The sequence below is a fragment of the Boleophthalmus pectinirostris genome, unplaced genomic scaffold (assembly GCF_026225935.1).
Source record: "Boleophthalmus pectinirostris isolate CB_2022bp ecotype Guang Dong unplaced genomic scaffold, ASM2622593v1 HiC_scaffold_3, whole genome shotgun sequence".
NCBI lineage: Eukaryota > Metazoa > Chordata > Actinopteri > Gobiiformes > Gobiidae > Boleophthalmus > Boleophthalmus pectinirostris.
Window position 1 is genome coordinate 28,961,866 of NW_026571299.1, and position 26,631 is coordinate 28,988,496.

General features: G+C 37.4%; 1 protein-coding gene across 1 annotated transcript; it reads left to right on the top strand.

Annotated features, from left to right (window-relative positions):
* Window positions 1-12,963: 12,963 nt before the first annotated feature.
* On the top strand, window positions 12,964-24,613 carry gata2b (GATA binding protein 2b). Its single transcript, XM_020933818.2, has 5 exons — window positions 12,964-13,348; window positions 13,956-14,486; window positions 16,677-16,822; window positions 19,283-19,408; window positions 22,448-24,613. Exons 1-5 carry the CDS (start codon window positions 13,129-13,131, stop codon window positions 22,742-22,744), a joined length of 1,320 nt encoding a protein of 439 aa, XP_020789477.1. The 5' UTR covers window positions 12,964-13,128; the 3' UTR covers window positions 22,745-24,613.
* The last annotated feature ends 2,018 nt before the right edge of the window (window positions 24,614-26,631 follow it).

The window sequence follows — 26,631 nt, forward strand, 5'->3', positions numbered from 1 at the left end:
GAATGGGCTAAACTGGAGCTCTTCGTTACACTTTATTATTACTGCACTTTAATTAGCATTAATAAAGCATCAAGAAAGACTTAATTCATAATGAACAATTAGGTTATTAATGGTTTATGGTAATTATTCAGGCTTAGTAACTATCAAATTAAAGTTCTTTTAATCGTCTAAGTAAGACACATAGCAAAGGAGAATTTCAATTCTATCAACTGGAAAAATGTTTTTGTTTGAAATTTTGTCCACTTGACAGAATTGAATTTCTCCTTTGCTATCTAATTAAAGGATAACAGTTAGTAATTAAGGTACTAATTAAAAGGTCTGTACCTGTTTTTTTCATGTAATTAAATAAAATCTGTTTTGACTGAATACAAATATATTGTAAAAGCAACTCTTATGATGAAGATGAAACCAATGTCATACTATAGAGTGTTTTATTCTTCATGAAACAGGAAGTGTGCCATTAGTGTGCTATTGTTTGTTAGCATTAAAGGCCTCTGAAAGTTGTATAAAGCTCTTATTAAATTATATCAGTGAATAAAAATGCTTGGAATGCATTAGGTAAAACTAATAACTTTGGAACGCTGCAAACTAGTTAAATATTTGAAATTTTTAAGACAGTAAAAATTAAGTACTGCACCTTTAAGTAATTACTAAGCTTGAATCATTCTCAATACATTTGTTCATTATGAATTTAAGTCTTTTTCCATAATGTATTAAGGCTGATTAGGTGTAATTACTATTCTATTTGTTTGCAAATGGCAGCTATGGCATCAAAGACTGATCTAAAGGAATAAGATATATATTTGGCCATATCCTCAATGATTTTCATATATATCTATTTATTTAGTTCCTTTATCTATGAATCTTGCCTACTTGCCTAAAATAGACAATGTGATGTGATGTTTACTTTCTCTGATTGGTTTGTATGGCTTTATAATTGTATCGCTGCATTTTATTTTCTGATTCAGCAATGTCTATCTAAATGCATGCAGTCGTCATTTGATCTGTGCCTATTTTAGACATGAAACTCCAATTGACAGGAGACAGTATTCTTTGGATAGAGCAGCACTATTAGAATTGTCTAGCCAGGCTAATTAAGTCCTGTGGTGACCTAAACTCTTTATATAAATTACACTATGTAGACAGTAGGAATTACAGTATAGAGGACAGCTGACATCATGTGACTACTGTGGAACTGAAGGACACATTGGCTCTGCTGAGGTCAGCATTTGCAATTCAGAGCAATTCATAGCTCCAGTTCTGCTATAAGGAAGTCAGTATTTAACCATTTTAAAATTAATCCTGAATTTAGTTGCCATGGAAGCAGAGTATGTTTTGTACGATCAACTAGTACATTAGGATGTGAAGAATAGGTATAAAACTGTCCATGATTGAACAAAAGGAAAATGTGTACAGCAATTGATTAAAATATTTGTTGAGAACCCTTAATGTTTTAAGAATGGAATTATTTTTCACAATATATTCAGATTTGGTAGTAGTACCATTCAACCCCAATAAAGTATTGTCAGTTGACTTCAAGTTGACAGAAATATAGTCAATTTGTGAACTCAAAACCTGACAAATAAGGATGAGGTTCAACATTTGTGGATCATAAATTTGGACATTTCTATTTAGCCCCACATAATTTTACTTACTTCTTAGACCCAAACCTCCACCTAAAAAAACAAGAGGGACTATATTATTTCACAGGGATATAGTGCAAAATTCTGGGCCCTGAGTACAGATCATCTTGGTGGGCCTGTATTTGCATCATAAGCAGCAAAGTAAAAAGGGGGAACAGAAAGTGCTTTGACAAAAATAAACTTGCTTCAGTACAAAGAATTATCCCATTGATATTGTAAAAATATGCTGGCATTTGCACATACACGCTGGCACACATTCACAAGAGCTAATAAACCAGTGGTAATGAAGCCTAATCAGCCATAGCAGCCATTAAAGAGATCAACTTTCCTTTTGATTATTGCTCTTTGTGCCTTTGTGAGACTTTATTGCACCACGGGGCTGCTCTGTCTGCCCCCTTGTGGTTCACGCATAGATTATATATACACAGGTCAAAGATTACATAAATCTTCTGGTAGATTTGCTAACAGGTTACAGGTATACATAATAATTTGGCTCATAATAAATCTAGTAAGCAGGTGGTATATTCGTAGTAATTGGTGAAATGAAATTTATTTTCATAGCATTTATATAACATTTAGAGCTAATATTTAAAATGTTTTACTATGCTCTACTTCAGCCATCCCCTTTCCAGTGCATGCAGTGCATGTGTGTATTTGTGTCTGCACTGTCATGTTGTTATTTGAATTATATGTGCAAGTTTGAAATAATTATTCTAACTATACTCGTGAGAATCATCATGGTGGACTATTCTTCCTGCTTCTGTGTGCCGCTGACACTGTACATATCGCTTTGCCACAACACAATACTTTTTCTGCTTTTCTAATCATGCCACATCAACATATCAATATTAAGATGAAGATTTATGCAAATCTGAGAGTCCTATTGCTGGTTGAAAATTAAAATAGATACTTCAAAAAATTGCAAAATGCCTTATTGGTTTTCAGTCATTCAGTAATTGTGATTAGAACAATATTAATTTAATCATTTAAATAATAATCATTTTAAATAATAAATATAATCTTTCTGTTACTGTAGCAGGTCTATTTGATTTTAATGTTTAATGTTAAACAAAAAAAGAAATTTTAAAAATCCCTTTTAGCACAAAGAAAAAGTACACGCAATATATATTGAGTCCCAAAATCTATTGCTCCAGCTTTCACACTACACGATATGCCGATATAGTAACTATCGTGACAGGCCTACTTAATAATGCATAGGTTGAAATTGTGCAATGTATATGTGATGTGCAGTTTGGGCATCTCTCTGCAGGCTGACATGTGAGGAACAGAAGGCCACAGTACACACCACAGTATCCTGGCACACGCTCTGTACCACCGTGATAGCACGCGCACAGTGGAGCGCTCAGCATCAGTTGTCCCACGGCCGGAAGCCTTGGCCGGGCAGCAGTTAGCCCTCTCAGCCCCAGAAACCCACCAAGCGCTCGGGTAAAGGGAAGTTACTACTGTGCATCTCAGAGGAGACAGAAAACCATCAACCGCCTTTAATCCTTTATCTGAAAAGCAAGCGGCACCAATGTTAAAGGACACGCACAACTGTCTAAGCAACAGTATAAATCTTGTATATAGACCTGTCATGATAATTTCTTACATTTTCTTTGTTATAGTAGGGAACATTTTGTTATAAGATTTGAGCTCAAGTTTGAAAAATAACTTTTATGACTCATTATCAATACAAACTAACAACTCAAGTTTTTGATGTTGCTATTTATTAATTGCAGTTCATGTTTTTTAAAATTATATTCTGTTTTTACAATAGTTCTTGGGGTATTACTGCTTTAGGGTTATTGGGTCAGTGACATAATTTAATTTCAATTATTTTATTATCTAAATATTATTTTATTGTTATTATTAGTTTATTGTTTATATTTTCTTCAGCAATATATAATTTTTCAAAATGTGAAATTATATCAGGCCTATTTATTCAATATTACACTCATACACAAAGTAGAATCTCTGTAAAGTTTATGTTAGGTAAGCCAACTTTTTACCTTTAGCCATTCAAATGAAGGACTTTAAAAAACAATGTAAGTCTATCAAGCAGTTATCTTTCTAGAAACCATCACAGTTATTATGTACCTGCATCTAATTGTTTTCATCTTATCCCCAACTCCAACCCCAACTAACTTCATGTCCTCTTTCACTAAACCCATAAATCTCCACTTAGGTCTTTATCTAGGCCTGCAAAAAGCCTAGATAAACAGCCCCAACCTCAGCATCCTTCTCCCCATTCATTAAAACCATCTCATAACCTGACTTTATCTCCAAACCATCACAAGAGTTGTCCTTCTGACATAACTACCATAACTCTATACATCCTCATCTTGAAAAGAACCTCAACATCTTGCACTCTGCTTCCTCCAGCTCCTGTCCTTCAACGATCAACATAAAAAAATCTGCCAATGTTATACAGCGGGGGGCACTGTTGCTCAACTAAAGGTTAAACAGGCATTTCACGGTTGTCAAAAATTGGACAAGTAGCAGCTTTTCAAAAAGTAACTTTATTTGACTTTAAATAAAAAACTAAACAAAACGTGTTTCTTATTTCTTTGTTACCAGCCTATGGACACTAGTTAGACCCAAGTACTTCTGTAATTATCCAGCATACATAAATTTGTAATTGTTGAAAATATTCATTATAATACATTGTGTCCATATTACATTAATTCATACATAAAGTTAAATCATAGATGTAAGAAAGGCATTTTTAACTCGATCAAGCAGGTAGTAATTAGTATCCGGCCACTAGGGGGACTTGAGGTCAAAGGTCAGACTACATTGGTGGACGTATGAGAAAGTTTGTAAAAAAAAATTACTAGACATTGCTTCTGATGTACTATGAAGAATGTATTTTTGATTGTTTGGGGATGTTGTTTATCATCATGTTATTTATTTATTTATTTTTTTTAAGTTTTTGTTAAGATTATTGTTGGGGTGAGGTTCCAGAGTGAAGGGTGAGAAAAAGGGGGAGTCAGGGAGTTTTCCTAATATCTACGTTTTGCCGGCTAAAAGAAGACAGTAATGATAATTTATATTGTGTTTTTTTATGTTTATTATTTCATCGTTAATCCCATATAAAAGTCTGTGAGCATTGGTGCATTGTTAAAAGGAAGAGATGTGGGGGAGATAGGGGAGACAGTTGGCGTTTTGGCTGAGTTTTGGTTAGTACACACCCCAAACCAATAAACTCTATCCTAGATATGTAAAAGTAGTCCATCGCGCTCATTTTCATTGTTGAATATACGGTATGTCTGTCATGAGATTAGGGGGGAGAGACGGGTAAGTTTTGGGGTGAGGTTTTCTGGCTTGCATTCGTGGAAATGTCCGTTACGCGGTCTCCCCTCTCTGACCACATGGCTGTCTAAACCTCACCCAAAGCCTGGATGGGCCTAAACCATCCGTTTGAAACCGGAATCACAGAGCACAAGTGTATCCTGATGTGGTGATGGGGTGAGGAGGAGGGAGGGGGCTCTGTATCTACTGTTCCATCTCGATCTACACACAGCAAGAGGTGAGTAGGAGTACACACCACGACCAAACAAGCACACTGTGTCTCACTTAGCTATTTTATTTCATATCATTCAGCCTTGATTTCACCTGTTCAGTTTAGGATTATAAATAAAAAGGTGAAAGTGATTAAATGTTTATCTATTTACAGTTATAGGCCTCAAGGCACATCCTCCAGTATAAGAACAGACAACAGAAATGACTGTATATAACAAACATATCAAATAAATTAAATAAAAGGGGTCTTAGTAGTGATCCTTGTGGCACTCCCTTATACATTATTATTCTGTTAAAAGTGTAAATCATTTCAACCACTGATTATCCTCTGGAATAGACAGCAGTGTTATATTAAGCTTGTGATTTTAAATAAGAATCAAGCATACTAGCACTTGCAGAGTACTTTCGTATTGTTTCAAATTGTGTTGTAACATGACCACTTTGTTTTTCTACGGATCCCTGGACATTGTAGGTTAATTGATTTTACTCCAGTTAATCACATTTGAATCATTTGACTTTTTGAATGGTAATAATTAGCAAATCGCAAAGACAACAATTATTTCTGTAACATAATTTCTTCTGCAAAGAGGAAACAAGAAAATATGTTGTCTTTTATGTATAAAAGCTGAAAATCCTGCCATAACTTTAGACTTCTACAAAACATTTTCTCAACTACATGCGATTCTTTTAAAATTAATGTGTTTAGAATGAGAAAATTTAGCAGAATCCTAACATAAAACCATAAAACGCAATCATAATCTCATAATTTGACAGAAAAATTGCCAATTAACTATTTTACAGAGCTCTTTCTCTAAATACATATTTTTGTTATATAAATAAATTTAAATGCCATTTTAATACATGACTGAGGGAAAAGTGATAAAGGGGTTCACAGGCTCAGGTTAAGAGATGTGAATGCTGATGAAGCAAGATGTGGCTCTGAAATCAAAGGATCATCTAATCTGATTATAGCTCCAACACAAACACACATGAAAGAGCCACCACAAGGAGCTCATCGTAATCCATGGGAATGTCAGCAAAGGTCTCACAATTAATATCCACTGCAGAGATGTGATGAATTAAAACTGTTCATTGCAGAATTTTTGCTAACTTGCTTTTAATCAGGACTCTTCAGGGCCACTTATTATTTCTAAATGTAAAATAATATGACATCTTTCATAATAAGTTATGTCAGTGATTGCGTAGTGACCAGAATGTAAAGAAAGAATGTATAAAGTGGTTATGCTACTTTGGACATATTAGAGAAAGTATATAAGGACTTACTGAGAGCTGTCTGAAGAATGCGCTAGAGGCTATAAGAAGTAAGTAATCATATTCAAGTCTTTATTATTCATGTCCTGTATATAAAATCCTACATGCTACAATGTTAGTGGTTATTTTGTTGTTGAGATCTGTGATAGGCCTTGCACAATAGAGAGTTTGTCCATACATACATAAAAGGCTTGAGTAGGATGACCAAGATAAAATGGAAATTATATGCAGTTCACTTTGTCCCATGTTTCCTCTCCCTCCACAAGGATGAAATTGAAAAATGAAGAAAACAATAATGTTATTTTGTATGAATGTTCTTACTGAAAGTGAACATTTATAAACCAGCATATATACCTAAATTAGAAATGCCTGTTTTTCCTTTAGGTAGAGTAAATGTCTTTCGCACTTCTTTTACACAGCATTTTGTAATAAATGAATGCATGACAATCAGTGAGACGTGTTGGAGGATCTTTGAAAACTAAGTTGTTTCAAACTCAACTGCCTCACTCTGTTATGATGAAAAATAGTAAAGATCTAGTAATACATACGTAATACAAGAAAAAAACTAATTATTTTATGGATAATTTCACAGTATGGTTACCGGTAATTGTATGCATAAATTGGTACAATACTCTCTTTTACATTATAATTCGAAAATATTTTCATGACTTTTATATTTTACATTGTACTTCTTGTCTTTATATTACTGCTTTTTTGTGTGAAAACTAATAAAGAAATTATTTACTCCCACTCCTACAATTTACACCAGTACAAAATGCCTCTCCCTGTTCGTTTGCCTCTCATGTAAACTGCATATAGGGTTTAACAGAGCCATAATAAAGGGTGATGTCTGTGACAGGAGATGTTTTGAATAGTGTAACTCCCTGGTCGACTTTGTTAAAACACAGTTTGATTGACAGGTTGTTAGTGGCGATGAGCTGTAAACATTCTCAACCCGCTGCCTGGTCTGAGGACACCTCTGACCCCAAACAGTCTGTCCCAAGACATTAGCACAGAGGCAGCTATAAGCTAAAGGGGATGTTAGTTCAAAGCATTTTAAACATGCCACACGTGATTTTATCTTTCAGTATAAAGCAACAAAAAAAAACAGATGTTCTGGTGTGGAAATGAGTGCTGCTGATCAAAGTTAATATTTATACATTTTTGTGGATAATCCTGATGCAGTGTTTCCTATTAACAGAGGAGACTATGATGACTCCCAATAGTCTAAAACAACCTGGACTACACGCTACCATCACAAAAGAACTAATTGTTTCCCATTATCTTCAAGTAACTATACAGGGCAAAAAGGACTGTTTTTAAGATAAAATTGTATAAAATTAAATGACTAAAATCAAAATTATTTGTGCCATCATAGACTCTCCAAAAAACACTGTCTGATGACAATATTCAGTCGATATTGTGCACTCTCTCAATAATATTCTAAAATGTGCCTGTAAAAGGCTCAAGAATAGCATAAAAGGTGAATGGATTGTGAAATTAACCACAAAATTGCAGAAGAAGAAAATGCAGGCTTTTTGGCTAGTTTTTATTATAGATGCTGTACTCAGTATTCAAATTTTGTATACCTCAAAACAAAAACACTGGAATAATAGAGATTTTTTGATATATTTTCCAGTACATTAGAACCTTCTTGCTATGCTAAGAGCTTCTTCGCACAAGCTGTTATAAGCCTGAACAATGCACTTTGAACTTCATATTTTGGCTCCTTAATCTTTGTAGCTTGTTTATTTCAGTGAAATATATCACCAGTAATGACTGTCTATTGTTGGTTGGTTGAGGTCTCATAGTGCACTTCGAGCTTTTTGCATGTTTTTCCAATGTTACTTCAAATATATAATAATATATATATATATATATATATATCCATGTGTTTATGCCATGTGTTTACTGTCAGCAAAACATTACATCATCAACCAATCAAAAAATGTAGCTATGAAGCGTCAACATTTTTTATGTTTAATTTTGTTGGCTTAATTTAATCACTTAAATTGAAGCAACACTAAGCAACATTCATAATTCATAACAACATCAGATTTTATTGTGGTTTACATTGTGTCTTCTAATTATGAAATCGGTGGTGGAGTTTTCATCTTTTTTCAAACCACTCATCTGTCAGTGTCTACATCGGTGCACAAATTACATTATTAGCCAGCGTTTTTTCTGTTTAGTATTTTCAGTTCCTCTTTTCACAAAATACCCAGAATTTATAAAAAAGCCTTTTCCTTCCACTAGGTGTTGCTATGTCCCTGATTATTTTATACATAGGGCCTTGAATTCGCTGAACCACTGCACTTTTGGGCCTTGACAAAATTACACACAATCACCTAAATAAGTTTTCAGTCCATAAAAAACAATAGTAGAGAATGAATAATAAAGCTTTAGAGATAACAAAAATGTGAATACAAATGAAGCTTTGTGTGGGCTTGCAAATGCCTGACGCTGGAGGTGAGCATCTATCAAAGCGTGTCAGCAAAGGTCATCAGCGCGGTTCATCCTGATAATATGAAATAAAAAATGGGTCTTGCTCTGTCACAGCGTGGGAGGGGCCAGTGGGGGGAGCTCTCGACTTTGTGTTTGACCTTTCTGTGGAAGTAAAGCTAATCCGTGAATATAATAGACTGTAAGATATGGAGAAATGGCTGGGGCTTTATCTGAGTTGCCCTGGAGACCATCAGCGGCGCTCGCTCAGGGCTGCTGCAGTTATTAACCATCACGTTTGGGCGGATTGGAGGGACAAAACTTTAACATTTACAGACAGACTACCCATACTGATCAGCTTGGACTCTTCATGTTGCAGGAAATATGGGTTTTGACGTAGGGTTATTATAGTGCTAATAGGAGTTAAGAATAGGACATAATAAGGAACAAAGGCATATGTAATTTTTATTGCATAGTTTTAGTTTATTAATGAAAGGATACTTACAGAACACTGTGGAGTTAACTCGTTTCAGGAGGCCTTTTCCCAAGACTGTAGTAACATGTGCCTCGCTTTGTTTTATTAAACCTGCAAAAAGGTCAAAATAAGTTAGACTTGCAAAATCAAGTGGCAGAAATCAGCAAAAAGCAAGATGTATATATTGTACAGTCTGGTCTCCATGAAAAGAAGAGAAGAGAAGAAGCAGTTTATAAGATGAAAAGGGTTGGAGATAATATCCTCAATTTTGTCAGACTGTATAATTTAAAAAAAATAAAAATATGAAAAACTAACTATTGAACATATTCTGAATTAATAAATTAATTCCAAAGCCTATACTGGCATCACTGGTCCAACAAAGTAGTATAATAGTATATAATACAAACAATGTACACTATTATTATTACAGGCCAGCAACAGATTTTGCACATGTTTAGCCCTAACCTAAAGTTTTATTTATTTTAAATGAAAATACTTATTTGGAATCTGCCTTTAACTTCTGATTGAAAAGAAGTTTTGTCCAAGCCTGATCCAAAATGACCATGGTCTTATTGTTATAGTTCAGGCCTGTTGAGTTTGGGCACATATTTATTTCCCACATTCGCAGATGCTGGGACAGATTAGATTCAACATTATATTACTGTCCCTTGGTGCAAGGCGCTGCATATTTAACTCTTACACTGCCAAATCCGACATAAAAGAAATAAGATGCGTGATAGCGCCACAAAGCAGCGGAACCTCAGATGGGCCTGGCTGATAACCCACATAATGGAGAAGTGTGCCGCGCTCCGCTGTCTAAACACGCGCAATAAAGACTTTGCACGCGCACATTTCACTTGTAAATAAAAAGCTAAAAGCAGCTTTAAACCCCGCGTCTGCAGACAGCACCCCTCTCTCTCCTCCGTCTATCAATCTATCTATCTTTCAATCAGTGCCAGATCTGCGCCCGTAAATGATGCATGCCTCGCATTAGATGTATTTGTTGAGGGAGTTTGAAAAGGCGGCGATAATCTGGGAGGCAGAGATAAGGGATGCCATTTATTCAGCGCGACTTCGGAGCCTATTTCCCGGGCCGATCAGCGCCCATTCTCCGCGACACCTCCAGCAGCTCGCTGATAACGATTAGGCTATTTATTATCTTCACAAAGAACAAAGATTAGCCAGCGCCGATGAAAAATTACCCCGGGATGCCTTATAATCACGGGGACCACGGATCCAGCATTGGATTTCTCTCCTTTTTCTAGTTTCAATCTGGCAGCGCGAGGAACGTCAATAATGGCTCACGAGCTCACTGGAATAAGAAGAGTGCAATGTTTATAAACAACAACGACCTAATAACAGTGCAAATAATAATAATAATAATAATAATAATAATAATAATAATAATAATAATAATAATAATAATAATAATAATAGCGAAATTATATAAATAGATTTTATTGTGAAGGCTGTTAAATTTAGTTTATAATAATCATTTCTTACGTAAGGTCCATGGTAGACATTGGGATGCGACCTGGTCTTTCCACAGGACTCGTGTGAGAAAAGAGCAGTAGAAAAGGCGGATTGAATTAATGTCAGATCCTGAAATGGCAGTGGATGTTCGGGGCCGATAAGGTTTTTATCGCCACGCCACATCAAAAGGGCTCACTCTCAAAGCGCGCGTGTTACACCATTATAATGCAGATGAGCGCTAATGCTGCGACACTTGTCCCTACACGCGCACGCTACTATAGGCTTATGGCTAACGTTTGGGAAACGTAGTTTGGACTGGTGATGTTTAGGTTTGATTTTAAAAAAATGGTTGTAGGGCTAAAAATTGGACCAAAGCCTTCATGAACGGTTACAACTATAACAACAATAGACAAATCGTAATCAAATCGAAATCGCAATTTGAGTAGACGTAATTATCAAATCGCATAGGCTACAATTATTTAGATATGTCTTCTGCCAACACGAAAATACCTTTCTATAGCAAGAATCGTGTATCTTGTTGTAGGCCTATCAGTAGTTTAGACCTCTACAAACCTGTATTCGTTAATCATAATTTAGTATTTTCTCAAATGTTTGTTTACAGTGTGTACTCTGAATAGAAATTTACTTTCCAAATTTGCCCTACTAATCGTCTAATAATTAGGTAATAGTTCAGTAATTTAGTAGGCTTTATACTTCAATGGTTGCAGTTTGTCCATGGAAACAGCGGTCGTGGCTTTACTTATATTATCATTAATAGTGCAGAGACACATGTGAGTAGTAGTAGGCCTAAATACCAGTCTCAGTGCTTCCTCGAGTTCATCCGCGAGACTGTAGACAGACCCGGGCACTTCTCTCCCTCCTCCTCTGCCCTCTCTCCGTCCGTCCCTCAGTCCTTCTGCCTAGGGAAAAGTTCATGTCCTCATTCATTTTTTTCTCTCTCTCTTTTTTTCTCCGTCAGGGCGCGCTGACGTCTGGAGCGGCGTCGGGCAGGCGGCACGGATGCACGCGCTCCTTTTCCAATTATTGTCTGTCAATCATGTGCGCGGGGCTGCAGTGACAGAGCCCAGGCTAAAAACACAGAAACACATTTGAACAAAGAGCATGAATAAAAGAGCGCCTTAATGTTAGACGAGTAATACAAAGAACAAGCGCGTGCCATTTGATGAAGTTTGATAAGACGCAGTCAGGGCACGTGACCCGCGTGCGCCACTTCAGCAGCCCCTTTATCCCAAAATGTCACATCAGTCAGTGGCAACGTGTGAAAAACTATTGGTGCCGTTTTCACTGCTTTCTCTAACTATGTAAACCATCTCTAAAGCACTTGTCAAAAGGATTAAAGTGACACAAAGGAATATTTTATCTGATCCACACACAAAAACTTTAATTGCCATATATTATACTGCTCGTAACATTATAAATACAAGTTGACTGCATCTAACTGTAGCAAAGAAAAATAGCTATAATTTAAAAAGTCACATGACAAATACTATGGCACGTGATAGTGCGTACAGCGTGTTGAAGTAGGCCGACATTTTCATTTTAGTGGACAATAATCTAACCAGGCTGAATTCTCACTATAAACACTACTTAAAGTTGCTCTCAAACACATTCCAACCTACACATGAACCAAAGTATCAAAATATAGGATTAGGACTATGTGTACAGCCAGTGATCTTTTGCAGAGGCGCGGTGCCATTGGTTGAGGCCAGGCCGAAGAGCAGGCTCCTCCCACGGGCTTGACAAGCGCCTGCCCCGCTGTCAGCTGAAGCCACAGCGCAGTTACGTGTTGCTTTAAGTCCCAGTGGACGGACAGGAGTTTGACAAACCACCACTGAGGAGCAAAGAGGACACACATCACCAGAAAGAGACACAGAAGAGGAGACAGGCTGCAGCGAACCGTGCGCATGTCACACGGATCCAAGGCAGGTTTTTGGTTCTTATTGGAGAGGATTTTTTTTCTGATTTTGTTTCGTGCAAGCGTATTGTTGCTCTATTTTGGTTGGGTTTGTTTGTATCACTTGATCTGGACTGTTAGGGACTCTTACTTACTAGAAAAAAGATAGTAGCTGTTGCCCCTTAAAATATTAATTTGATGTTTGCTTGTTTCAGGTTTCCAGTGACAGCCCCAAAGAAACGCACGGAATTTAACTTCGTCAGCAGAGCCTTAACTTCTCCGTTTCGTATATGGACACTTGCAAACGTCTTGTAAAACACACTGGACAAACTTAACTTCCTCACTGATTTGTGGATATCGCAAAGTTTACGATCATCTCCGGAGTCATGGATGTAGCAGAGCAGCCCCGATGGATGCACCACCCCGCCGTGTTGAATGGACAGCACCCGGACTCCCATCACCCGGGCCTGGGACACAACTACATGGATCCCTCGACCCCGCTGCTGCCTCCGGATGAGGTGGATGTTTTCTTTAACCACCTGGACTCACAAGGAAACCCGTACTATCACAACTCTCGGGCCCGCATGTCCTACAGCCCTGCGCACGGTAAGAGCCAGAGGGGATGTGGAGAAGTGGACCGAAGCAGTGTTTATGTCGTTTTTATTCTACATATAAGGATTTTATAACAATATCTAATCTACAAATGTGTGTTTGTCAGCTAAGATCAAAGTATGTGTGTCTGGATTGGCTAGTTAAAAGAAATATGAATGTAAAGTAGACTACTATATTGACATAAGCGCGCAAAGAGACCCCAGGCTAATCCTCAATATTTGATTGTATTTTTAGCTAAGTAAATTTCAGTTTTATATTAACCATGGCTGGATTTATGTCTAATAAAAACAGTAAAATTGCTGTGCATGGAAAATGTGCAAAAATGTGTAAAGATACCATGGAAAAATATGATCCACGTTGTTCAAAATAGCCTCAAGCTAGGTTTAAAAAAAAATAATACTTCGGCTAATGTTTACTTGGTTTAAGCTAACAAACAACTTAAATTTATTGCTGTTAAACTGCAATAACGTTGCTGTAAAAATGTGAGTTTGTTTTTTGTACTTTAAAATGACTATATTGTGTGTGACAAATGCACATAGGTTAAATCCATGCGTTATGTTTGCATAAAAAAAAAGCTAACTCACGTGTTTTACCGTGACAGCTCGCCTTACGGGTGGCCAGGTTTGCCGACCCCATCTCCTCCACAGCCCGGGGATTTCGTGGCTGGACGGGGGCAAAGCAGCTCTCTCAGCCCACCACCCCCACAATCCCTGGGCCGTGAGTCCGTTCAGTAAACCCAGTCTGCACAATCCAGCGACCTCCGCATCCCCCGGGGGCCTCTCGGCGGTCTACCCGTGCAGCAGCAACTCCAACTCGGTCTCAGCGCCGTCCCTCACCCCGCCGTCTCTGTACACCTTCCCCCCGACGCCACCCAAAGACGTGTCTCCGGACCCTGGAGCCACCTCTCCCTCCTCGTCCGCGGCCAGGATGGATGAGAAAGAGCCGCTGAAGTACCACATGGAAGGAAGCATGAAGGTGGAAAGCTCCGGGTCTCTGCGGGCGCACCAGCACATACCCACGTACCCGCCCTACTCTCTCTCTACGCCCGACTACGGCAGCCTGTTCAATGCGGGGAACCTCCTCGGAGCATCGTTCACGAGCAAAAACAAGAGCAAAACACGCTCCTGCACCGGTAAGTCTCACTATCGAAAGATGTGCAACTAATCGAATTTGTGATATCAGTTATTGCTGTATTCAATTACAAAAAAAATCTGTAGTCGAAAATGCAATTAATTGAAACAATACAATGAATTACCTTATGTTCAGAATGATATGTTCTGCACCTCAAACCACTTTTGTAATCTACAGTCTTTTATCTCTTAAGACGAGTGTCTCAAAACATACTAGTAAAATACACTAGGTCTATACATTCTCCACAGGTACATTTTGACAGTAGGCCTGCTAATAATTGTGATTCAGTTAATTCCTTTTTGACATAATCAAGCAGCTTTATCTGTATGTTTGTGGTAAATTTGTGATTTCAAATAGAACCATATTTTAAATTACATGAACATATATTTCATTGTGACTTAAAATAATCTGATCGTCATTATTGTTGAGGCTGAGAAGTTATTCTGATAAGATTGCTAATTAATAAAAGGTTTAAAAGCCACAAAGGATTAACACCCTAAATTTTGTTGATTTCTTGACACTTACTTATTACAAAACATAATATGCACGCATTGTATTTACTTGAACCAATGAAGAAAATAAAAGCCTATTTAAACATATCTGCCAAAAGCCAAAAATACACACTAAAAGTCAGATATTTAAAATAGTAATAGCGTGTCTAATTCAACGCTGCTATGATAACAATATTACCCTAATGCATTTTTTATTCTGTGTAGGGCCTCAGTGACAGACATTTTTCTAATCCTCTTTTGTTCGGCATGACTGTGTAATTAGGGCTGTAGAATGGAGCTCTGGACTGGGACCAGAGAGTGTGAAAGGAAGATCCCAGCACTCAGAGCCAAAACCTCAGTATTTAGGCCTGGGTTGGCTCCTCTGTTACACTCGGCATTAATACGTGTCCTGATTGGTTATTTGATTACACTACACAAGATTTAGGCCTTTTAACTGGATTGAGATTGTGACACTGATAAGAGATATAGGCTAAATGAGGGAGAGTATGTCATATCTTATGCAATAAAGACACACTCATAAGAATAAACTGCAATTATATTTTAATGCTTTACCAGTTAAGACATGTTTAATAGCTTGTCATGGTTTAGTCCTCTGTATTTTGTCTATTCATGGGGTGAAGAGCAAGAGGACTTTTTCCCAATTGAAAAGAAAATATTTAGTTTTTAATGGTTAATCACTATGGCAGTAGGCATAATTTCTCATCATTCTGTAACCCATGGATTCATCTTACATTTAGCAAATAACAGTTTTTTTGTTTTTCTTAAAATTTGAAATGTTGTTTTAAATTTTAAGAGTTACTCGTGGTTGATGGTTTAGTTTAGAGGTGGCCAGTTTAAGATATTTTGTAAAACTTATATATAGCCTATATTTTTCTAATCTTGCATGACCATCTTTGTCTTGTCATATTGTTCTTGTCTTCTTTTAAGTCATTTATAAAAGAGAGGTTTTCTTCCTTTTTTCCAGTCTCACGTATCAGTCCGCTATTTTAAAGGTGCAATCTGACACTACCTCTAAAATCTTCACTTTGTGTCCTTACTTCAGTGTTGACACATCATTCCTTGTTCACTTAAACACATTCATTCTTTTGTAATGGCCGTAACAAAACAAACTTACAAACTAGAGTACTACTAACATAATGCTTGTCACCTTTGTATACTTTGATCAAAATACTATATCCTCCTCTTGTATAGAATTTCTTATTTACATTTTCTCAGTTAATTATGAATGTTTGTGATTGTGAAGGTTATTTAAAAGTGAAACTGTAATATTTAAACTGTTATTGAAAATCATTATGTAAAAATGCTTGAATATCCATGGGTTTTTCAATTGATCAAATGTTAGATAATGTTGGGACTTTTTTCAATAAATTAATAAATCTACATTTTTAGTCCAATATGGCGTCCAGAACTAGAAGATTCCCCACTAACCCTTGAATGTTCTTTCATATTTATTAATATCTGTTTATATACTCTTTAATATTACAACAAATGTGACATCAGTGTTCTCAATAGACACAAATACAACAAGGCCTAAAGTGTCACTCACTAAAACAAAAGACAGTTATTAAAACCCATATTATTAAGCGGAAAGCTATCTATAAATCTGTCAATAATGGCATATATGTAAGCTGTTAGCCTATAACCTGGTGTTATGGTTTTGCTTTTCCTTTTGGTTTCAGAGGGACGCGAGTGTGTGAACTGTGGAGCCACTTCGACCCCGCTGTGGAGGAGAGACAGCACGGGACACTACCTTTGTAATGCCTGCGGACTTTACCACAAAATGAACGGCCAAAACAGACCCCTCATCAAACCCAAGCGCAGACTGGTGAGTGCAACAGCTACAGCTGATTTTGAGAGCTTGTAGTGCACACATGGAAGAATATTGCACAGATAAATTGCCTGTTTTTACTTCTTTGTCTTTCTGTTGCATTCCCATTTGCACACACTTCATCCAAACTGGGACAAAACCAGGATGAGCAGGACTGAAGCAAGTCTACATCAGAGCTAATCTGGACTGTAAACTTGAATATTCAACTCAGAGCTTTATAGTCCATATGATGATAATGATAATTAATTAAATGTATACTTAATTCTCACAAAGATATAGTGTTATATAGTGATATTCATAGTAATTCAGTGTTGCCTTTACAAAGCTGGATTGAAATGGCTTCATCTTGGAAATCAGTCCATCTGATCAACAGTGAATATGCGTATAAATACTATGTAATGTGAAATGTCTGCAAAGAGCAGACCTTTTTTTTTTATTTTATGGCCAACATTTCTTAAAAGCAGAGAGTGATTAGAGCCAAACAAACAGAAAACCATAGTAGTAAATAAAATGGAGTTAGTGACTGAGGACTGCAGATACAATCTCAGGAAACATATATTTTCTCAATCAGTTTCCAGGAATTGTCATTGGCCGCTCACCTCTGACTCCTTACGCTCAGGCTGCTAGCCAAGTGCTGCCTGTGTTATCATTATTAGCACTACCTCTGATGGTGTCAATGATAGGGCCACTATAGCCACACACCATCCCTCAATAGAAAATATGTCTTTCTCCACTGCAATGGCCATAAAGGTTGTGCTTCAGGTAACATGGATGATTCAGTTGAATTACTAATTAAATTTTAAATGCATCAAATAATTAAATAAATCTATATAGTTAAGCATCCACACAAATGTGAATAATATTTTATTAAAGCCTACTGTGGAAGTTTCTCACACTTTTGATCTTAATTTGCCATGTTATAGCCATATAACAAAAGCAAATCTACTTAACACTAGTTTTAATTGTTTACCACACTGTCGTTAAACTTCAAAGCTCTTTGGAAATTATTAATGATAAATGGACTTGAAAGTAGCAAAAAAAAAAAAAAAAGAAAGAAAGAAAGAAAAAGAAAAAAAAGGGCTGTCATTGTTCGTAAATCAACGTAACTAATATGATTTGGGGAGAATTACGCGAGGCTTTCTAGCCAATGAAACCGTTCCTTTAATATTCGCTTGCGTTTGTGCGTGAGTAGCTTCCTCAATACCTTCCTAAATACCTACCTTTGTGTTCGTGTGAAAACGTAAGCTCGCGTAGCAGCGTTTGGAGTCGTGAATCAGGCGGAGTTTCCGTGCGCCTCGCCCGGGCTCGCTGCGCTTTCGTCCCGTGCGTCTGGAGCTCGGTGGCTGCAGTAGTTTCCTCTCCGGATATCTGACCCGTCCAGATAAACGACCTGGGGCTGCACTGCTTCCTCTGCGGCCTCCCCGATACAAGCTCCGGGCTCAGCTGTGGTGGCCAGGCGCTCCAGACGCGGCTAATGTCCAGATGGGAAAGTTTGACATACGCAGGGAGCACACAGCGATAATGAGACTAGAAAATAGAAGCGTTTTTATTTGGTAAAAAAAATCTTGGACTATTGAACTACTGGAGGCTATACGTTATATGTAGCCTAAAATAAAATATATATTATTGAACAAAAGGGAAAAAAAATGTGGTTGTAAAATATCTGATGGGGTGCAAGAAGTGTCATGGGATGTGTAACCAAAATATAGACTTTTCAAAAGCTATTACCAAGATAAAATGAAAAATAACTGCTAAATCAATATTAATAGCCTATTGTTGGAATTGTGATGGAGTGTTTTGTGACCCACTGATAAAATCATACGGTATTTACACCAAATTGTGTGAATAGCATTTTCCCCTATGTCACGAGCACAGCCTGGCGTACAAGAGCTGTTAACCAATCAAATAATGACTCCCAACTAAACAAAATTAGCCTCAGCCTATGTATTTCTTGACTAAAGTATAAAAGCAAATGTAGACTTCGATTTAGCTGAAGTAGTGCAGCTAAATTGATGTAGCTGCAGTAACTGATGTATCTGAAACAAAGCAATTTTTTTGTTTTTTCACTCGCTTTTGCACTCACTTTTCATCAGCCGATCAGAGCAAATCATCTTACCTGTTTTTTCATTTCTCTGGGCTTGAGATTTGGGTAAAAGAATCAAATCATGACAGCATATTATTTTGATTAGATCATGATCATGTGATTCAGTCATTTTCTGATTAGTGCAGCACTCCGCTCAAACACACACTTTTCTTCACGCATTTCCCCTGTTGGTCAGCCTCTGTCATACTCTGAGTGAGTGACAGGTGGATTTAACCAATCAGTCATGTGTGAACACTCAGAAGAAGAAGAAAAATGTGATATAATTTTTCTGGAATACCTCCCACCTCTACTTGTGACTGCCACAGTGCTATGCCTCGCTGTATTTGCCTTCATGAATGCCTCTCTGTTCTCAGTCTGCGGCGCGGAGAGCAGGGACGTGTTGTGCAAACTGCCAGACGACCACCACCACGCTCTGGAGACGCAACGCCAACGGAGACCCTGTGTGCAACGCCTGTGGACTCTACTACAAATTGCACAACGTGAGTCCAGTTAGCAGTATGTTGAGCATGCTGCAATATCAACAAAATATGTTATCACATAGGATCGCAGATAGGAAAGATAGCAGGTTTCAGATAGCAATTTAAAGGTACACTGTGTAACTTTTGGTGGAAGGTCCCTCAACATCTCTCTATGGAGATGTAGCCTAGAATGTTCAACAGTATGGCATTGCACTTATTTATCTCTATGAGACACCAGGTGATGCCAGAGGGCCAAGATAAGACGTCAAGCCAGGTTGACGCCACCTAGTGCTTCCGCTCAATTTCAATTTCTCTCCAGTGACTAGGTCAGGAATCAGAATACACCAGACAGTTTTGTAAGAACCCCAGAAGTTGTAGACTGCACACCGACCAATCAGTGAAGAGCTGTGAAGTCATGACTGGGTCCCTTTTTGTGGTACAGCACAACATTAAACAAAGCGGTCAAGATGGATGTAGACAAAGCCATACATTTTGTGTTGGCAACAATTCCCGAGATCGAGGATTTAAAGTCGGAACAAAGAGAATGTTTGGTGAATTTTATCAAGGGGAAAGACGTTATTGCCCTTCTTTCACATTACACATTACATACGTCATGACCAAATAGCAGCGATTGGTTAAATAAAAAAGTACCTGCCTACTGTCAAGCGAACGAATCCCAATGCTGCGAGGTCAGACGGTTTCCACGAAGTGAAACAGGCTGATGAATCAGGCTAGTCAAGACGAGCCCTCTACCAGAAACGTTACACATTGCACCTTTAAAGAATCTGAGTTGGAAAAAGTTCTCAATGAACCCAGAGTATGACAGTAATCTCTTGACTATTTGAAAACTATGAATATGTAACACGGGCTGGATGAAAATACCTAAAATTATATAAGACTAACAGTATAAGTGACAATATAACAGTATAATGATTGGTCGCATTTATAATATTGCCCTGGGCTGGCTTTGATGGTAGCAATTAACTGCAATCTACTACAGTCTTCTTCCTGAGAGGAAAATTGGTAGCTTTAGCATGTGAACTAGACCAGGACTAAACCAAATCGAGAACAAGATCTAACGAAGCCCACAGATCATCAGGACTGAACTGGGACTAGTGAACAAAATATGGACTAGACCAGAACTAAGCCCAGACTAGAACTGGACCTAAACAAGAGTAGGGTTCATTTGGACTGAACTGCAACTTTACACGCAAGGAAAAGTTGACTATGAGGGCTAAACAAGGTCCAAACCAAGTCTACGGTACATCAGGACTATACTGGGATCAAATCAGGACCAAATCAGGAAGTATGCACTTGCCCTCTAACCTAAATTTTCACATATAACAACATCATACCATGGGATTTGTATATAGTCACTTCCCCATTAAAAACACAGGCTCACATACACATATACAGGCTTAGTGAGGGCAGGTTGGTCTGAGTGGCCACTCCATTGGCACATGGATGTTTTCTTTCTTATGGCCTTATTGTTTCTGAGCTGAGGTGAAATCCCCCTGTGGATCACAATGGTGGGACTGTGGCTCCATAAGAAAGAATAGCGCCCGAAAGTCTGCAGCAGTGGTGACAAACAGGAGAGCTGATGTAAAGTGGGCTATGGGAGACTTTTATTTATGCGTGTATTATTGCAAGTTAAGGGTGGTACTGGGTAATGTTGGTTAAAATTACAGATTGATTTAATAATAATAACAATATTCAGTCAATTTTGTGGCAGTCTATCAGAAATGTGTGTAAACATGTCTATAATAATTGCATTCTTTTTAATTATAGACAATAGCATATCTCCAAAACTGTAACTGCAATTTTTTTATTTTACCCAAGTCAGAGGATTAATTAAATAAATAATTGTAAAGGTAGTATAATATTGTTAAAGAATATATATAACAAATTTTGAAAGAAGAAGAATTGCTGAAGAAAATATTGACGATAAACGATAATAATAATAATTCATGCCACTGACACAAAAACTCAAACAGATTTATACCACAAAAACAATTCAAAATCTTAAATAATTGTTTAAAAAAATCATGAGCTGCAGTAAATAAATAGCACAATGTAACATTTAGTACATAGTTTGCATTGGTAATAAGTCAGAGAAGTAATTCATTTAACCTTCTATGGCTTAAATCTTACCTCTCTAAAAAAAATTCCCAGTAGTGCAAAGAAATTATACACACGATAAATATTGACCCCCAAAAACAAATGTTCCATCTGTCATGTATTGAATGATAAGTCGATAAACTAATTATCTTGGCGGGCCTAGTTTGTAGTCAATAATGGCTCATCATAAGTGGCATATTCTAAAAGATGTCAATTGGAGGTAACAGTTGTTATTAGGTAGCATGTTTTATGTAACAAAGCGATTGTTGATGACATCTCAAGCCTGCTACATAACAAATAATCACCCAAATGCATATTATGTAATAGCTATTAGCAAAAAAGAGGTTATCTGTTGTTGTTGTTACTATTTTTGGTCAATACACTGTACCTTGAAGTGCACTATGTAGCTTTTCTGGAGGAGTGTACGCTACCTCCTTGTCTCCATGACATTTAACATGCATATCTTAACTTTTTTTTTTAATTTGGGGATTTTTTTATCATTCAAAATACCTTGAAAAACCACACTCTTATTGGGAGCAGGGTAACCACTTCGTTGATGTGACCTGTAACTTGGCATGGTGTCCTGATTTGGAGAGAAATAAGTTAAATCTCCATGGGAACAAGCAGGAGGCAGACCGTCCACCAGAAAAATAAATATTGTAAAGAAAACTCAATTCATAAATCTTTTGTTGTATCTGTCAACATAGAGAGTATACCTACTCCAATACTGACTTCAAACATACCATGTAAAAACTTAACTTGGACTAGACCAGGATTACACCAAGACTGTAACAGAAGAACCAAACCAAGTCTACATCAAGACTAAACATACACATAACACAGATATTTCTTTAGAGGGGGTTCAGTTTTTGAAATACTTCTAGTTGCTTTTTTTTTTTCTATTTTACCCATCCCTAACCTCTGCTCATGTTACGTCCACAGGTGAACCGACCGCTCACTATGAAAAAGGAGGGGATTCAAACCCGCAACCGCAAAATGTCCAACAAGTCCAAGAAGTCCAAGCGCAGCAGCAGCGACAGCTACGACGACTTCACCAAGTCCATGCACCAACACCACGAGAAGAGCGCCCCCTTCGGCTCGCTGGCGGGACACGTGTCAATGGGCCACCACCACCATCTAGCCTCACCTTTCAGCCATACGGGACACATGCTACCTACCCCCACCCCCATACACCCCACGTTTGGACACCACTCCAACATGGTGACCGCGATGGGGTGAAAGATTGCCCCAGGGCACCCAAGGACGCATTTCAATAAGACTGTGTGCGTAGGGCTATGTTACAGAGGCCAGTGGCACTAAGGGGAGTCAGATGAATTCTCGGTGGGGCCTTCTCACTGCTAATGCTAATGTATGTTGGTAATTTACATTGAGTGGAGCGGTGCAGGTCGGGTCAGTGTAGAGCTGTGCTGCTGCGGTAATGAAAGACGCATTTACAGGTGTAGGTTTCAATTGGATGCACTATAAAGTTTGTATATGAACATTGGAATAGTTTGAGTCCAGGATGTTTGTCTTGGTTTGAGTAGAAGGCCAAAATAACTGGCTTGTTTCAAAGTATTTCTGAAAATGAATGTTTCAATATTTATAGATGACTATTTATTTAAAGAGTATGCAGCTAGCAATTGAACCAATGTTTTGCTCATTCACATTGTCTTTTGAAATGCAAACCTCAAATTTGGGCACAAGATGTTCTGCAATACTTTGTAAATTAAACCAGGACTGAGCGATTTTCAAAATATCTAATCACATTTTTGAATTACAGTGCAATTGTAACAAGATTTGCAATTCCTAATTTAAAATCAAGATTCACATTTTGGAGCACTAACAATTTAAAGAGAACAATTCAATTATATTTGTTTACATGAATTCCATTTTAGAACATGCAGTGGATAGTAGATGTCTAAACTACAAAGTCAGCAGCATTTAAGACCCCATGGAGACAGGATATTTTTGCAGTTTTGATGATTTTAACAATTCAAATTATGATTTTTGAATACAATAAAATCTTGAAACCGTAATTGAAACTTGCCTATACTGACCTGCCCCATATTGTACCACTCCACTCCAAGATGCCCTTATTTGGTACCTACTCTATTGAAAAGGAAGTGTCCATGCTTCCTGGTCAGGCACATGTACTTTATGTAAAAAAAGACTATTGCACGTCTTTACTCTGCTCCTCACTGTTGGCTTGGTTTCGGGGTTCAGTGAGGCTTATATGTAGAAGTGGGAGATGTATGATCAAAAATAAATAATACCACAGTTATGGTTTTGAAGATGCAAAAGTAGACTATAATCAAAACTAAAGAGCTAATTAAAATAAAAACACAAACTTCCAAACAAGGGTATTACTGGGTTTCAGATGACGTTGCAAAATTCTATGGAGCAATATTATTTAATACAGATGGAGGGCAGCTAAAGTTATTGTTATTAAAATCCAAAACAATCGCTAATAGAAATGATCAGTCTTTAAAAAGAACCTAAGAAGTTAAAGTATATAAGAAGACAAAATGTAACATCATTGGCTTAGAAATGATCAGGTTCAACATTTATGACTTTATATTTCATGGCAAAATACAAGGCTATCAATAGGAAAATCTGGGTGTTGTATGAACATAGATATGAAATCACATTGTAGAATCTGAAAATCACCAATGGGATGAGATTTCTGCACTTCAGTGAATCATTTTATCATCCATTCACGTTCTGTGCGATACTTGAACCACATTTCTGATTGATTGCCGTAATATTGTCAAAAAATTGTCATAAGGATTATTATAAAATCTATTATTCATTTTTGTCAATATCGCCCATCTCTTATATGTGCCGAACAAGTTTGTAATGACTGTGAATATTGTAAATAAGTGAAACTATAGGGGACAGAGCTATCCCTCACTGCTAAAATATGCTGGATTTTTTGCTTATATGGACAATTTTAAAGGAAATTGATACTATGAACCCAAGCAAACGAGTCCTAATTTGGCACTGTTTATTATTATATATAATTATTGTTACTGAGATAATTTATTTTCACTGCCTTGTACTTTACTTTATCAAACCAATCACTAAATACTGCTATACTACTTCTGAGTATATTTTTAGCTGAAGTGCTTTCTCTGGTCAACATTTATACTTGTCCAAATAAATATAAACTAAAACAATGATGGTTATGGTTTGCTTATTTTGTTTGAGTTCAGTTTTGGACCTTAGTTCCAATGGGAAATGCTAAACTCATATCGGTTCATACATTTCTTCAACAGTAATTTATTTATTTAAGGAACTGTTCTTATACTTTTGATAAATGGTACATGGTCACATTTTTATATAGTGGTTTTCCACCTTCAAGGCGCTTTACATCAAGGAACCGCACTCACTCATTCACACACCAATGTATGCAGAGACTGGGGATGTGATGAGTTAAGTGTCTTGCCCAAGAACACAATGACAGTATTCATCTGACCACTCTACCAATACATTTGAGAGAAGGATTCGAACCAACAACCTTAAGATCAGTGTACATACAAACAATTCAATAGAAGAAGTGGTTCTTTCTACATATGGAGGAAGGACCATGAAGCACTGACACAACTTCTCTTCACCACCATCAAAAGATATTGCCAATCTATACCACCCATCCATCCATTTTCTTCCACTTATCTGGGGCCAGGTCGTGGGGGCAGCAGCCTATGCAGGGACTCCCAGACTTCCTTCACTCCAGACATTTCCTCCAGCTCCTCTGGAGGGACCCCAAGGTGTTCCCAGACCAGCCGAGAGACATAGTCCCTCCAGTGTGTCTTGGGTCTTTCTCGGTGGGACATGCCCGAAACACCTCCAGAGGGAGGCACCCAGGAGGCATCCAAAACAGATGCCCAAGCCACCTCAGCTGGCTCCTTCCGACGTGGAGGAGCAGCGCCTTATGGCTCAGCTCCCTCTTCACCACAATGGTTCGATACAGCGACCATGTCACTGCAGGCACTGCATCAATCTATACATTTAGCAAATATAGTTTCCCTGTAGCAAAAATATCTGACAAGCTGTTATGGTTAACCACTCTGTCATTAATGAAGTAGGTTATAGTTAAAAAATATATATTTGGCATCATAATAAAGTATAGTATAGTCAGCCAATCACAGTGGTTGATTCACATCTCAACCAGCTACCTGTCAAAGAAGATTTTATATAACACATAAAGGTCTTCCTCTGTCCCATCAGCCACTTCAGCTTCTCCATCCTCTTTACCAGCACCACTGTCTGTAGAAGCTCTCCCTTCACAGTGCTGACATGTCTACCACCAAAATGTACTGAATTTTCCTGCTTGTAGCACTGTACATGTTTACAGAGATACTGATTTTGTTTCATACTCAAAAAGATAAGACTCCAAGGTTCAGAGTTCAAATCTAATCACACTTATGTTTTGATTACTGTACTTAAGTTCGTGTGTGTCAGCAACCAGTCTAAAGTAAATAAATAAATAAATACAACAGATTAGAAAAGAAAAACATTTGGGGACAGTGAACGCCTCATGACCTACAATAAAAATAGCCTCAGTTGCATTTATACTAGGGTTGTCCAAAACGAGAAAAGATTTTCATTGTTTTCACATGTGGTAAAAAATATTATTCTGATATTTTAATTTAGTTTTTGGCACAATCAGTTCAGTGAAGAGAAAAAAACATTGCCTGCGGTCCAGAATATACACCTCTTCAGTACTTTACAAAGATGTGAGTATGGTGAATCTCCCAAACGTTAGACAAATATGACGAGAAACATACGAAAATAAATAATAGGGGAATTGCAGATGAGTGAAGCACTAAACACTGTTTTCTGAAAAAAAAAAAAGTTTTTCGTTTGTAAAGGATAGATGACCAACGAGTCACTGAAAAAAAAGTAATCTGATTGCATAATTATGTTGTGACCAGACTGAAACCATCTGTATGGGTTTTCCAGACAAGGTCAAAATAAAAACTTAAAAGACTAAACTAGGACCAATCCAATATGATCGTAATAATCCAGGATCACTCAAACATGTGTGAATGAAACAAAACATAACTCCAGGTATGTGTTTGATGAGGTAACAGCATTATAACATGACTTAAAGAGTAAAGTTTCAG

What these genes read in the sequence shown, in the direction of transcription:
- gata2b (XM_020933818.2), top strand. Translation starts at nt 13,129, where the DNA reads ATGGATGTAGCAGAGCAGCCCCGATGGATGCACCACCCCGCCGTGTTG. An exon ending in GTCCTACAGCCCTGCGCACG is followed by an intron (nt 13,349 to 13,955) that starts GTAAGAGCCAGA and finishes TTACCGTGACAG; the next exon opens with CTCGCCTTACGGGTGGCCAG. An exon ending in CAAAACACGCTCCTGCACCG is followed by an intron (nt 14,487 to 16,676) that starts GTAAGTCTCACT and finishes TTTTGGTTTCAG; the next exon opens with AGGGACGCGAGTGTGTGAAC.